At 47.3% G+C, this 12572-nt stretch overlaps 1 protein-coding gene across 1 annotated transcript in view; it reads right to left on the bottom strand.

Annotated features, from left to right (window-relative positions):
- The window catches only part of PKD1L1 (polycystin 1 like 1, transient receptor potential channel interacting), a 216094-nt gene that overhangs the window by 51958 nt on the left and 151564 nt on the right, over nt 1-12572 (bottom strand). Inside the window, 5 exon segments of the mRNA XM_031665407.1 lie at nt 5700-5818; nt 7775-7951; nt 8390-8474; nt 9581-9716; nt 11433-11595. Coding sequence (XP_031521267.1) covers nt 5700-5818; nt 7775-7951; nt 8390-8474; nt 9581-9716; nt 11433-11595 — 680 coding nt within the window.

The raw sequence follows: 12572 nt of genomic DNA on the forward strand, positions 1-12572 counted from the left end.
GCATATCAATATCCAGTTTTTCCAGCACCATTTTTTTTTTTTTTTCCCGAGACAGAGTCTAGCTCTGTCGCCTAGACTGGAGTGCAGTAGCACAATCTCGACTCATTGCAACCTACCCTTCCCTGGTTCAAGTGATTCTCCTGCCTCAGCCTCCTGAGTAGCTGGGATTATAGGCACCCACCACCACGTCCAGCTAATTTTTTGTATTTTTAATAGAGATGGGGTTTGACCATGTTGACCAGGCTGGTCTTGAACTCCTGACATCAGGTGATCCACCTGCCTTGGCCTCCCAAAGTGCTGGGATCACAGGCATGAGCCACCATGCCTGGCCCCCAGCACCATTTTTAAAAGACTATTCTTTTTCCATTGGATCATCTTTGCGCCTCTGCCAAAAAATCAGTTTAGCATATTTGCGTAAGTCTATTCCTGGGTTCTCTATTCTGTTCCATTGATTTGCATGTCTATCTGTCCCCAAACATCATGTTGCCTTGGTTTCTGCAGCTGTATAGTATGTTTTAAAGCCAGATAGTGTCTGTCCTCTGACTTCGCTCATCATTTTCAGAATTGTTTAGGCTATTCTAGTTCCTTTGCTTTCCATATAAATTTTAGAATCAGTTTGTCAATATCTGTAAAAAAGCTTGTGGTATTTTGCTGGGCATAGTGGCTCGAACTTTGGGAGGCCAAGGCAGGCAGATCACGAGGTCAGGAGATCGAGACCATCCTGGCTAACGCGGTGAAACCCCGTCTCTACTAAAAGTATATATATATATATATATAAAGTATATATATATAAAAAAAGAGCCGTGCATGGTGGCGGGTACCTGTAGTCCCAGCTACTCAGGAGGCTGAGGCAAGAGAATGGCGTAAACCTGGGAGATGGAGGTTGTAGTGAGCTGAGATCGCGCCACTGCACTCCAGTCTGGGCGACAGAGTGAGACTCTGTATCAAAAAAATAAATAAATAAATAAAAATCTTGTGGTATTGCATTGAAACTGCAGAAAGAATCGACACCTGAACATTACTGAGTCCTCCAACCAATGCACACAGTACATCTCTTCATTTATTCAGATCTTCTTGACTTCCTTCATCAGAGTTTTGTGATTTTCAACATACAGATCCTGCACACGTTTTCTTAGACTTACGTCCATGTACTTAATTTATTTGGTGCTGTTGTAAATGGTATTCCTTTTTAAATTTCAATTGTTCATTGCTGGTACATAGGAATATAATTTACTTTTGTGTACTGACTTGTCTTGCAAACTTGCTAAATTCACTTGTTAGTTCCAGAACCCTTGTTTTTGTAAGTTATTTGGGATTTTCTGCGTAGACGATTTATGTCATTTGCCAATAGATGGTTTTATTTCTTCCTTTCAAATCGATACGTTTTTAATTTCTTTCTCTTGCCTATTGCATTGGTTAGGACTTCCAATGATGTTCAATACGTGTGATCAGAGAGGACATTTTTGCCTTGTTCGTTATCTTAAAAAACATTCAATGTCTCTCTATTAAGTATGATGTTAGGTGTCGAGTCTTCATAAATACCCTTTATTAGTTCAGGGAAACTCTTTTCTATTCCTACGTCTACTCCTAGTTTGCTGAGAGGTTCTTTTTTTTTTTTTTTTGGATGAATTAATGTTGAATTTTATCAAATGCTTTTCCTGCCTCTATTGAGATGATCATATGGCTTTTCTTAGTCTGTTACTATGACGAATTGCATTAATTGCTTTTCTCCTCATGTCTCTTCCAGTCTACGGGTATCATCTCTATTTATTTTTGCTTCTTTGCAATCCATTTGTTGAGCATGTTCTCAGAGTCCTGCTTTTCGATGGAGGTGTCAACATACTCTTACTGTAAACTACAAGTTGGCAAAATCACTTCATCAGATTAAGATTGGACTGTTTTGGGTAGGTTGCCTCATAGATGATGGTGTTTTCCCACCAGCGGACACAGAATGTCTGATGTTTCTCTCTCTCTCCTCTCTTTTATGTTGACCACTGTTAATGAGCAATGCCTAGATTCATTACTTCATTAAAACTGCAAAAATGGTCAGGCTCTAATTCTATTGCCTAGTCCTCATTCGTTAGCTGGAATTCCTCTCTAAAGAGAACTATCCCCCCTCCTGTGATGTGGTTTCCCAGGGGTACAGTTTGTATAGGAAAGGCAGACTTTCACTGGCTTTTATCAAGTTGGTTTCTGGGTGTCCACCAACACTGATCAATTACATTGCGGGTGTTGTTACCAGCTCATGGCTTTAGATAGATTTCATGAACTTCAATTCAGTAGTTTCTAATCTTGATGTCTAATTACCCCATGTTTGACCAATCTGAACCTCTTTAAACTGGCTTCTTGGTCCTCTGACAATGACTCCAGCAGTTATTAATTGCTCCCTTGCCTAAGAAAGATTCCAGGCTCATCTTAAACATTTTCCATCACCGTCTTCAAATCAGGAATCCCAGTGACTCCTATTTCTTTTTGGCGGACCAAATCTAGGTGTTAAAAGTGTGTGTTGCTTCTGGGCTGTTTCTAGGTCTTTTTTTGCTGGAAAGATCTAGAAAATATATATATATATATATTTTCCTTAAAAAAAAAAAAACCCACATGATTCCATACCTATACTTGCAATTCAAATTCAGGACTACAGAGTTTTGACTTCCTTGAACTCAGATCCGTACCTTCTTTCTCTCACATCAAGAATTCCACTTTTAAAGGACACCAGGAATGACAGAATTAGAAAATAACAGAATTCTTCATTTCCTTTACCCCACAATAAATCAACAATGAGAATAAAGATACTAACGCTCCACTAACAATACGATTGATGAAAACAGCTTTAGGGTGTTTTCCCTTCGTTCTTTTCTGTACTTAGAGACTAGGCTTATAAATTCGAATTTTTAACCTTAACACAGATTTTTAAAAATCGTATTCCTTCTTTCCCCATAAGTAACTACTAATATTTCCTAAAGGTGCCTGGATTGTGTTTCCCTTGTTTTATTTAGGGTGAGCAGATCCACAGGCACGCATATTCATGTCCCCTTTCATTAAGCAGTGGGCAGCACAGCACGCCTGCTTTCCTCCACCCGGCTTCACTCCTGCAGTGACTCCTACAGGCCTCTCCCTGGGAGTCTGGAGGGATAGTCCTCATGCTTCTACATAGCTGGACACTACTCCACTGTGTTCCTGTCCCTCCAGCAACACATGTGGGTTCTTTCCAGGCTATTCTCATTACAAAAGTTCCCACACAAATGGCTTTGTGCATGGGTCTGCTCATGTTTTCCTTAATGTGTCTTTAAGAGCGATTCTAAGAACTGGAGATGCTGGATAAACGGTAAATGAATCTATCGCTGTGTAGAGACTTCGAATTTCCCCCATAGTGGCCGTACCATTTTGCATTCACACCAGCACTGTGTGAAAGTCTCTATTTGCCGTGGCCTCACTGACAGAGTATGTGGCCACATTTTTTTATTTTCACAGTTTAATTTGCAATTCTCTTACTGTAAGGGAAAGAGCCATTTGAATTTCTTTTTTTCTGTGAACTCTCTGTTCACTTTTCCAGTCCAGTTTTATGTTTTAAAGAGTTGCTGATCCCTTAGGCCAGGAGTGGTGGCTCATGCCTATAATGCCAGCACTTTGGGAGGCTGAGGTGGGTGGATCACTTGAGGTCAGGAGTTCAAGACCAGCCTGACCTACATGGAGAAACTCTGTCTCTACTAAAAATACAAGAAATTAGCCAGGCGTGGTGGCACATGCCTGTAAACCCAGCTACTTGGGAGGCTGAGGCAGGAGAATCACTTGAACCTGGGAGGCAGAGGTTGCAGTGAGCTGAGATTGAGCCGCTGCACTCCAGCCTGGGCAACAAGAGCAAAACTCTGTCTAAAAAAAAAAACGAAAAACAAAAAACAAAGAGAGAATATTAAAACTTTGTTACAAATATTTTTTCTTAGTTTGTCGCTGTCATTTTATTTTACAAATAGTTTCTTTTAATGTAGGAGTTTTTTTTTTCTCTTCAAGTTTTATGTAATCCAATTTATTTTTTATTTTCCCCTTTTGTGTCTGGATTTTTGGTCATAGGGAAGTTTTCCTCAATGAAATCTTAGAGAAACTTAAGATTATGCCTAAGTGTATTTTGTTGTATTTATTTTATTATTTGCTTTGTTGAATATGGTCTTGTATTAAATCTCTGACTTTTGCTTGTATATAAATATGATATTGGTTTTTGTCTTTTAATTTTGTAACCTAATACTTTACTAGTTTTGCCTGTTTCCTAAATGCTTTCTCTGGGCCTGTTCTGCTTGGTTTAGATGCTTCCCCCAGCAGTGCCCCAAGCCACCCCACCCCAGAGGGCTATGTCCTGGCAGAGCTGGGTTTGCTTAGTTCTGAGGGCTGAGCTGGCCCAGCAGCTCCAGACCTCCAGACCTTGCACTCACCTGTAAACGTGACTGTGCAAATTCCTCCCAGATGTGCCCACCACACTCCCAGTGAACAACACCTACAAGAGCTTGGGGTTCTCCTATTCTCAGATACATCAGGTACCCTATCCTTCCCTCCACCATGTTCTGTAGCTGCTGAGCTACAGGGTGGGTGCACTCTCTGGTTGGTTCCCACCTGAGTGCCTTTGGGGGTGTGTGTGGTGGCGGCGGCCAACTCATGTAATTTTGTTGTGCATGTTTTCTATGGGTTTTGTTTTTGCTATCTTAATTGCTCTATTTTTATGAGGAGATTTGGTAAGAGTAAAAAACTTGGCCCCCGCTCCATCTTCCCGGAATTCCTCTCCCATTCGCCTTTAAATGTGACATCCTAACACAACCACAGCTCTTTTCCTTGGAAAGGGATGTGAAAATATTTAAGGGGAAGCTAATGGTGTGCCACATGGTATGAAGGGATTGTTTTTTAAGGAAGATGGTTGGAGGTGCTTCTATGACATGCCATTTTTTAAAAACTATCAGAAATTCCCAAATCCTTGACAAACTACACCAGAAAGATTTGCAGGAGACCGAATTCGTGTTTCAAATTTGAAGAGGGATTTTGGCTAGCATTTAGAGAAGGCTCCTTGCGGTGGCTGCCATCCAGCACCACCATGATTGGAGGGGGATGGTACCACTGAGAGAAATGTGTTGGAGGTAGAAGTTGGAGAGCTTTGCCACAGCGTGGTATTTATTAAGGTTTGTATTTTATCTAAAAAAATTTAAAATATGTTATGAACACCAGCTGTGCATATCTGAATATTAAATATTTTAAAATACCTGTCACTGGGCTAAATCCATGCCCTAAGAAGAGGTGTTGCATTTATCTTACGAGCTTCCACATCCCTGTGTGTCCCAGTTGGAGAAGCAGAAGCCCTAGACCATGTGCTAAGCACACGTCTGGGTGGGATGAAATCCAACTGTGTGTGTGAATCCATGCTGGATGCATGAAGCTGAGGCCCAGAGGAGAAAGCTTTCTTAATCAATTTCTCATCATGGGCAAATTGTGGAACTGAGTTTTCTGACTTCAATTCTCTTTCCCTGAATTCCTCCCATCTGCTGGGCAGTACAGGCTGTTACATAGATAAGGATAGCTCTGGGGACAGCAAGGTGGTCCCCACCTCCACTCGCGACTCCTCGAGGAGAACAATCTCCCAGGAGGACTAGCAGCAGTGGGGCGCCCCCTCTGAGAAGGGAGCTAGAGTGGAGTAAGCCCTCCCAACAGAGGCCGCCACCCACCTCAGAGCAGCCTGTGTGCGACTCTCTCTCCTCATCCTCTCTCTGGTGACCCTCAGATGGGCCTTGGAGGGTGGATGTGCCCAGCGCAGGTGGCGAGCTTGTTGTCGGGCAGCCAAGACCTGTCAGGGACAAGAGCCCGGTGAGCCGTGGGCTGTCGGGTGGAAGGAGAGAGGCCCCTGGTGCTCCTGCCAAGCCAAGGAATGCGTCATTGCAGTGCTGTACATTCAGCCTGGCATTTGGGAACAAAGAGGCACTTTGTATGAATAACATAGACCAGGTTGTTGGGGAAGGGATCAGAGACGGGGGTAGACCCATTTTTAAAAATCTGCTCATGTCTCAGGCAAGCTTTTTTGGCAGGGATTGCAGTTGGGCTATTACAAAGAGCTGCTGTACACGAGGGGTGTGTCTACTACCGCCAAATTACAGCAGCAATTATCTTGGGCACGGGCACAGTATTTTCTCTCAGAGACTTTCAAGGTATGAAAAAATCATTTTAAAGTATAGTCTTAGCAAGAAATGACCTTTCTTTTCTTTCTTCAAAAATCATTTTTACTTTTATACTCTGTTCATGGACAGGGCATAACAGTAGCCAGATAAATGAACTCATTGTAGGTATTCATTCATCAACACACATTCACTGGATCAGGCACTGGGGACATCTGAGGAATCAGAGACAGTCCTTCCTCCTAGAGACTTGGGCTTCTAGGAACTCGACAGCAGGGATGCAAACAATATAAAGCTGCACATGCAGGGTGTTGGGAGTTAAGTGACTCCCTTCGGCTGTTGTGCCGTTCTGAGAAGGGAACATGTGTGGCCAAGAAATCCGTGGGGAGGCTTGGGTGTGGGGGGCATCCCGATTCTAAGGTGCTAATGAGCCATGCGTAGGTTTGGAGATGACACAGCCTGGCCCTCAGGATCAGGCTGAATTCATCTGAAGGAGCCTCACCCCCAAGGCTGGGACGATAGAAAGAAAATGAACAAACTTGCAGCACAGCAGGGCATAGTTGCACGAGGGGAGAAGAGGAAGGACAGCCTTCGAAGCACAAAGGAAAACTGAGATCCAACAGGTGTGAGGGAACCAGGGCAATGCTGCTTCTCAAGAGCTAAGGTGCTGCAGGGCGGGGGTGCAGGAGGAAAGGGCAAGGTGGGCCAGGTTTGGGCCCCAGACTCCCCTTTATTGCAGTATACCCTGGGCCTAATTGCTTCACATCATCTTTAAATGGGGTGCAGTGATGCTGCCTAATTCATAAGGTGTTATAAGGAACAAATGATATGACAAACGTAAATACAATGTAGATGCAAAATAGCACAATGACTAATACATAGCCTGTGTGCACCACCCATCTTCAGCAGCAGCAGCCCTGGTTTCAGGCAGGGCTGAGAGGCCTCAGACAGGTCCTCAGACAGGGAGTTTATCAGGATCCTTTGCGAGGAGGAGGGCGGAGATGAGCAGAGGCCCAGACCGGGGTCTGATTCTAAATGAACTGGGATTGGGTCCTTGGTCATAAGTGACTTGTGGTTATTACAAGAGTACAGAATTGCACATGCATTTCATGTGCACTTAATCAATGAGCCTGTGAATTTCTTTGCAGTGGCCAGTAGACCTTTCTCTTCCTTCATATCATTCACACTGACCAACAGAATGCTACACATACAATAGGCAAAACTGAATAAAAGAAAGAAGAAAGGGAGGGAGGAAGGGACGAAGGGATGAAGTCAGGGAGGGAGGAATGATGGGGAGGAATACATTTTTGTGGGTCCACTGAAGGGCAAATGGCCTAAAAGTTCTCCAAAATCATGGCCAAGAATTAGAGTTCTCATTTGCTTCAGTATTTTAAAATATGCTAATTTTCTTGGTGCTCTAACTTCTTTAGGATGGGAGTGAAAAAAAAAATAAGTCCTATGTGTTCATCTATCATATATGTGTGTGCAAAGAAACATAAGAAATTAAGACATCCCATGGGTCTCCAAAGATGCAACCCAATTTGAATTCAAAGCCTACATTCAGATACGAGTGATAGAACATAAAGCAGTTTTTTAAAGCTCAATTTGCACTGCATAGGTCATTTTTTTACTTTTTCCACCTCGCCTGCATAGTCAGGAATACTGCAGCTTGAAGAGAAGGGGAGGCGAGTCCGGGAACGTTCTGCCAATTCAGAGTCCAGATCCCTGGTAGCCTCACGTAAAGACTCAGTAAAAAAGTGGTTGTCAGCTCTTCTTTTCCAAGCAAAACCCAAGGCCATGAGGCATACCTGGAAGGAAAAACATGACAGAGCAGAGAGCCGCCCTGTGCCCGTGTTCGTTCCACACAGAGCTGTCCTCCTGTCCCCTAATCATGAACAGGACTCCATCTCCCAGTTTTAAAGACACCAGTAGTCACTGCCTTGGATTCCCAGCCCAGCTACTCACCAGGTGTAACCTCGCCCAAGAGACCTAAATTCTCTGAGGCTCAATTTCCTCAAATGAAAAATGTGGGTTAAAGTGGTTCACTTCTCGAAGATGTTTATGAGGATTAAAGAACTGGCCCATGTGCAGCTTAGCACAGAGCCTGGCTCCTGGTTCTCTCTCACCACAGTTGCAATCAGGGTATAAAGAAAAGTCATACACCACCAAATGAAGCCTCTATTTCCCCTTCCCGTCTAGGTCCCCTCCTGATGGAAGGCACTTCTACCATGGAGGATGTTTCTTACCATAAGCGGCTGGGTGATGAAAACACAGCAGACCACGGAGAGGGACAGCAGGTGCAGCCACCGCACACACTGCTCCTGGCCAAACCTGCCCCCAGGGAAAGTGTGGTGGTCAGCACCCTCTAGGGCAGCAGGCCACCCAGCAGTCATTGCTGCCTAAGCACAGGGACACTGCCTGATGAGGGCCCATGGCCTTGCCATGGCAGGAAGCCAGCTGTGGGAGTGGTGCTGGACGTGGGCAGTGTCTTTCTGCTCATCGGAGGGGAACCCCTGTCTGCTAAGAGGACATTGACCTCCCTGAAGCTGCCCAGTGGGAAAGAGAAAGGAAAACCCAACAGGCAGATGGAACAGAGCACAGAGAGGGGAAGGGGGAAGAAAACAGGTTGGGCTATAATAATAATAACAGCAGCAACAACAACAAAGCTGGATGCCGGCGGGCACTCCGCTGGGGCAGGCATGATGCTAACAGGACAGCTTTCATATTTCAGCTGCTCCTCCCCAAGCCCTAAGAATTAAGCTCTCTGATGTTCCTATTTTACAGATGAGCAAACGGAGGCACAAGAGAGGTCTAAGTACCTGCCCATTCTCACAGAGTGATTCAACATCTACGGTTGAGATGGAAGAGATGGGAAGAAAGGGCCTTGGCTTTGCAGCTACTCTTTGTGGTTTATGAAGACGTGGGCCATGGAGCCACACTGAATGACCCTGCGGTCTCCGATGGCAAGTCCAAGCTGGACAGGAGCCAGAGAGGCAGCATGTGCCGGGGTGACAGGATCAGAATCTGTGACACATGCATCATAATCCCTGTCCCAAAGGCATATGCTTTTTCAAATGATGGGAGACCATGAATAGCATATTCTAGCCAGAGCTCCTGGCTGGGAACTGGCTCCTCTCAGGAGCTCGGCAGCTGGGTTCCTTCCTTCCTTAGGCGGGCGTCCTGCAGCTTCTTGTTTAATATCTGGACTCCATCCAGGCCTTCTGCCGTGGCAGGGCTGACCAGGCCAAGCCACCCATTGGGATCTGCATATGATTTTATTTACCCCAGGAGGTGGGAGGGAGAAATGAGGGAGAAAATAGCAATAGCGACATCTGGAGCCTGAATCCGATGAGTTCCCAGAAATGCGGGGATTTATTTACAAATGCGAGACTTTCCATCTGAGGACCTGAGGATGTTTGAAAACCTCTACGGCTTACCTGTAGCCTAGAAATCCTGTCCCCAAACCGCAGGCCAGAGAAGCGGTCCCACAAATGGCCCACACTGCAGAGCTCCACCAAGGCTGAGGGGCCCTTGACCACCGGGGCATTAGTCCCTCCAAACCACTGTTGGGTGCTGCGGAAAAGCAGGACAGAGACAAGGCAGCTTAAGAGACCTTGGCATCTCCATCACGCGGAGTGTGGTGGTGAATCTCGGGCATCAACTAGACTGGGTTGCAGGGTGCCCAGGCATTTGGTTAAATGTGATTTTTGAGTGTGTTCGGGGTTGGGGGTGTTTCCAGGTGACATTAACATCTGAATCAGCAGACTGAGTGAAGCAGAGGGCCTTCCTAGCCACAGGCCTCCTCCAATCCCTTGGGGTCCCGAATAGAACGCACAGGCTGAGAACAAGGGAACTCCTGCCCGACTGCTGAGCTGGGACATTGGTGCTCACCTGAGGGTCTGGGGTGGGGATGGGGGTGGGGAGCAGCAACTCCTGCCTCGCTGTGCCCTCAGAAGGCTTTTGGGGGCCTCTTATTCTGAACAGACCTATGGATGCCCAACATCAGAGGCAGAGGGATCAGTTTCCATTTCAGACCCCAAACAACTAAGCAGGCTGACCTGGGATCTGAGGGTCGGCCCTGATTTGGATCAGGTCCCACACACCATGAGGGACAGGGCTGTGACTGGTCCCCTGTGGTTTTCATCCTTCCCTCTCTGCTGTGTGATTTCCCCAGGGCCAGGTACAGGACCAGAGGGTTGCCCTATATAGCTCTTCATACCTCCAGGTGCAGCCACCTCAGCCCATTTTCTAGCGACTGCTCTTAGAGGCAGGATGCCACGTCAACCTAGGGCAATCGAGCACAACACCTTTCAACAACTAAGGAGCTCTTGCTGGGAAGCTGGTATTAGGCAAACCGAGGGACACTGGCTGAACATAAATCAAGGAATGTGAGCTGTGACTGGGACAGTGGTGTCGTCCTGAGCCATACCTCCTCCAAAACCTCATCGGTGGCTGGTCTGCCAGTGTGAGCCTTGTACTCCTGAGTGCTCCCTTCCAGCCCAGGCCACGTGTCCAGCTTGTCTGGGAGGGTCGCTGGTCCTTGGGATGAATTTCCCTTCTGATCTACTGCTGATACTTGTGCCTACACTGAAGGTTCACCTGCCTGAAGCCTGTTCACTCACAGAAAGGATCTTTTTTGTGCCCCACTGTGTTAGGTGCTGTGCAGCATGGGTCCAACCAGACGTAGCTGCATGCACAGGCCTTGCCAGTCACTGTGAACAAGCACCTGAATCCAGTACACAAGGACCTGGGCTGAGCTGGAGCCTCGATTAAACCATCTGCTCACGTACCACATGGCTCCAGGATCCCAAAGCCACACACCCCTGCCAGGCTAGGCCCACCACAGTCTCCCCTTTGCCATGATTGGCCTCCTAGGATTGCAGCAGGATTCAATCTCCCTGGGCACAGCCCTGGTTGTTCTAGGGTAATCCCTGCCTCTATCAGTTCACTGCTGACATTCCAGCATAATTGGAAGCTGGGACTATCATTCACTGTCCTTAGCATTAAAAAAATGCAAAGCTTCACATTCCAGAATACTTTAAAAAGGTTATGAGCATATTACTTGACTTTTAAAAAGATCTGACCATGTTAAGTACCTGCCAGAAAGCACCAAGACTTTGGAGGAAAGTTGGACGCCTCAGTTTTGGGTGGGCCCATGCCTGGTTTTTAGATAAGACTAGAGTATTCAGTGACATTTGGCCCAACTGTAGCTCTGCTTGCCCCACCTCTCCCAATGGCTGCAGGTCTGCTGGACTGGCAGGAAGGGGGTTGTGGTTGCGAGCCAGTTACCTTGAGTACAGGGAGGGCAGCAGTGGCTCTTCCCCATCAGAGCAGTCCCGCTGTGGTCAGCCCCATGGGCCTCCAGCTTAGGGGCTGGACAGGCTGTGCCATCATCACTTGCTGCCTTCCTTTGGGCCCTGCCACTCCCAGAGACAATGGCTGATGCAGGATGCTAGAATGACAAGGTCATGCCAGGGTTAATGTCTCCACAGACAGGGCTTCACACGTGACGCTCAACAGTGGTGTGGCTTGCCGCCTTCTCAGAGGATGGGCCTGACATGGGCAGGGTGTGGTGCTCAGGCCTCTAAAGAATTCTGAGGGAGGAAGCACAGGCGGCCTGAGAGCCGGCTCCTTCATACCCCTCGGACGATGGTGGCCGCGCCTGGGGAAATGTTGGTGGCCTAATAGCAGCTCCATGCAGTCAGGGTGATTGCACCTGGTTCTCTGGGAGGCACGACCCTGCCACAGAGGGAAATTCAGCCAGGAGCAACTGGTTGAACAAAGCCTCCAAGTGGGGAGGGCACAGAGCTCTGGCATGGTGTTTGGGGCATGGAAGGCACACTGTGTTTCAAGCAGCGGCTCGGGAGTACCACCCTCAGGAACAGGAGCGGCAGAGCTGCCGCCAGGGAGTTAGAACCTGGCAAACCCGGCATCGTGTGTGCCCTCACGTGTCCCACAGAGCAGAATCCCACGTAAGCAAAGGGGCAGTCACACAGATCCGAAAAGCACTATAGCAATGGGGTACCGCAGCGGTGCCATTAGAAGCTGCCCTTCAACTGCCCCGTGTCACAAGCCTCTTTGAGACCTGGAACGGAGCTCCCAGCACTGGGGCAGCTTCTCTGAGCCCCCTCCTCACAAGGAGGTGGAGAAGCTCACAGAGCAATCACCCCGAGCCTTGCTGTTCCACAGTGTCTCTCCCACGGTCCTGCCGGTATTTACTGAGTAGACACACGGGGCTTTCCGAATTCTGCTGGGCTGCGCTTCCTTCCTGTTTCAGGCCTTTGCTGAGACCCCTTCTCTTTGACCCACCTGGACAGCCGGGCTGCTGTGGCATGTGTCCTGGGAAACAGACCTCCCTCTAGGGAGGACGGCCCCCAGCCAGCACAGCAGGTCTTGCATCGATCTTTCCTTGTGTCCATCTCACCTTGG

This window comes from Papio anubis, chromosome 4 (assembly GCF_008728515.1).
Source record: "Papio anubis isolate 15944 chromosome 4, Panubis1.0, whole genome shotgun sequence".
Classification (NCBI taxonomy): domain Eukaryota; kingdom Metazoa; phylum Chordata; class Mammalia; order Primates; family Cercopithecidae; genus Papio; species Papio anubis.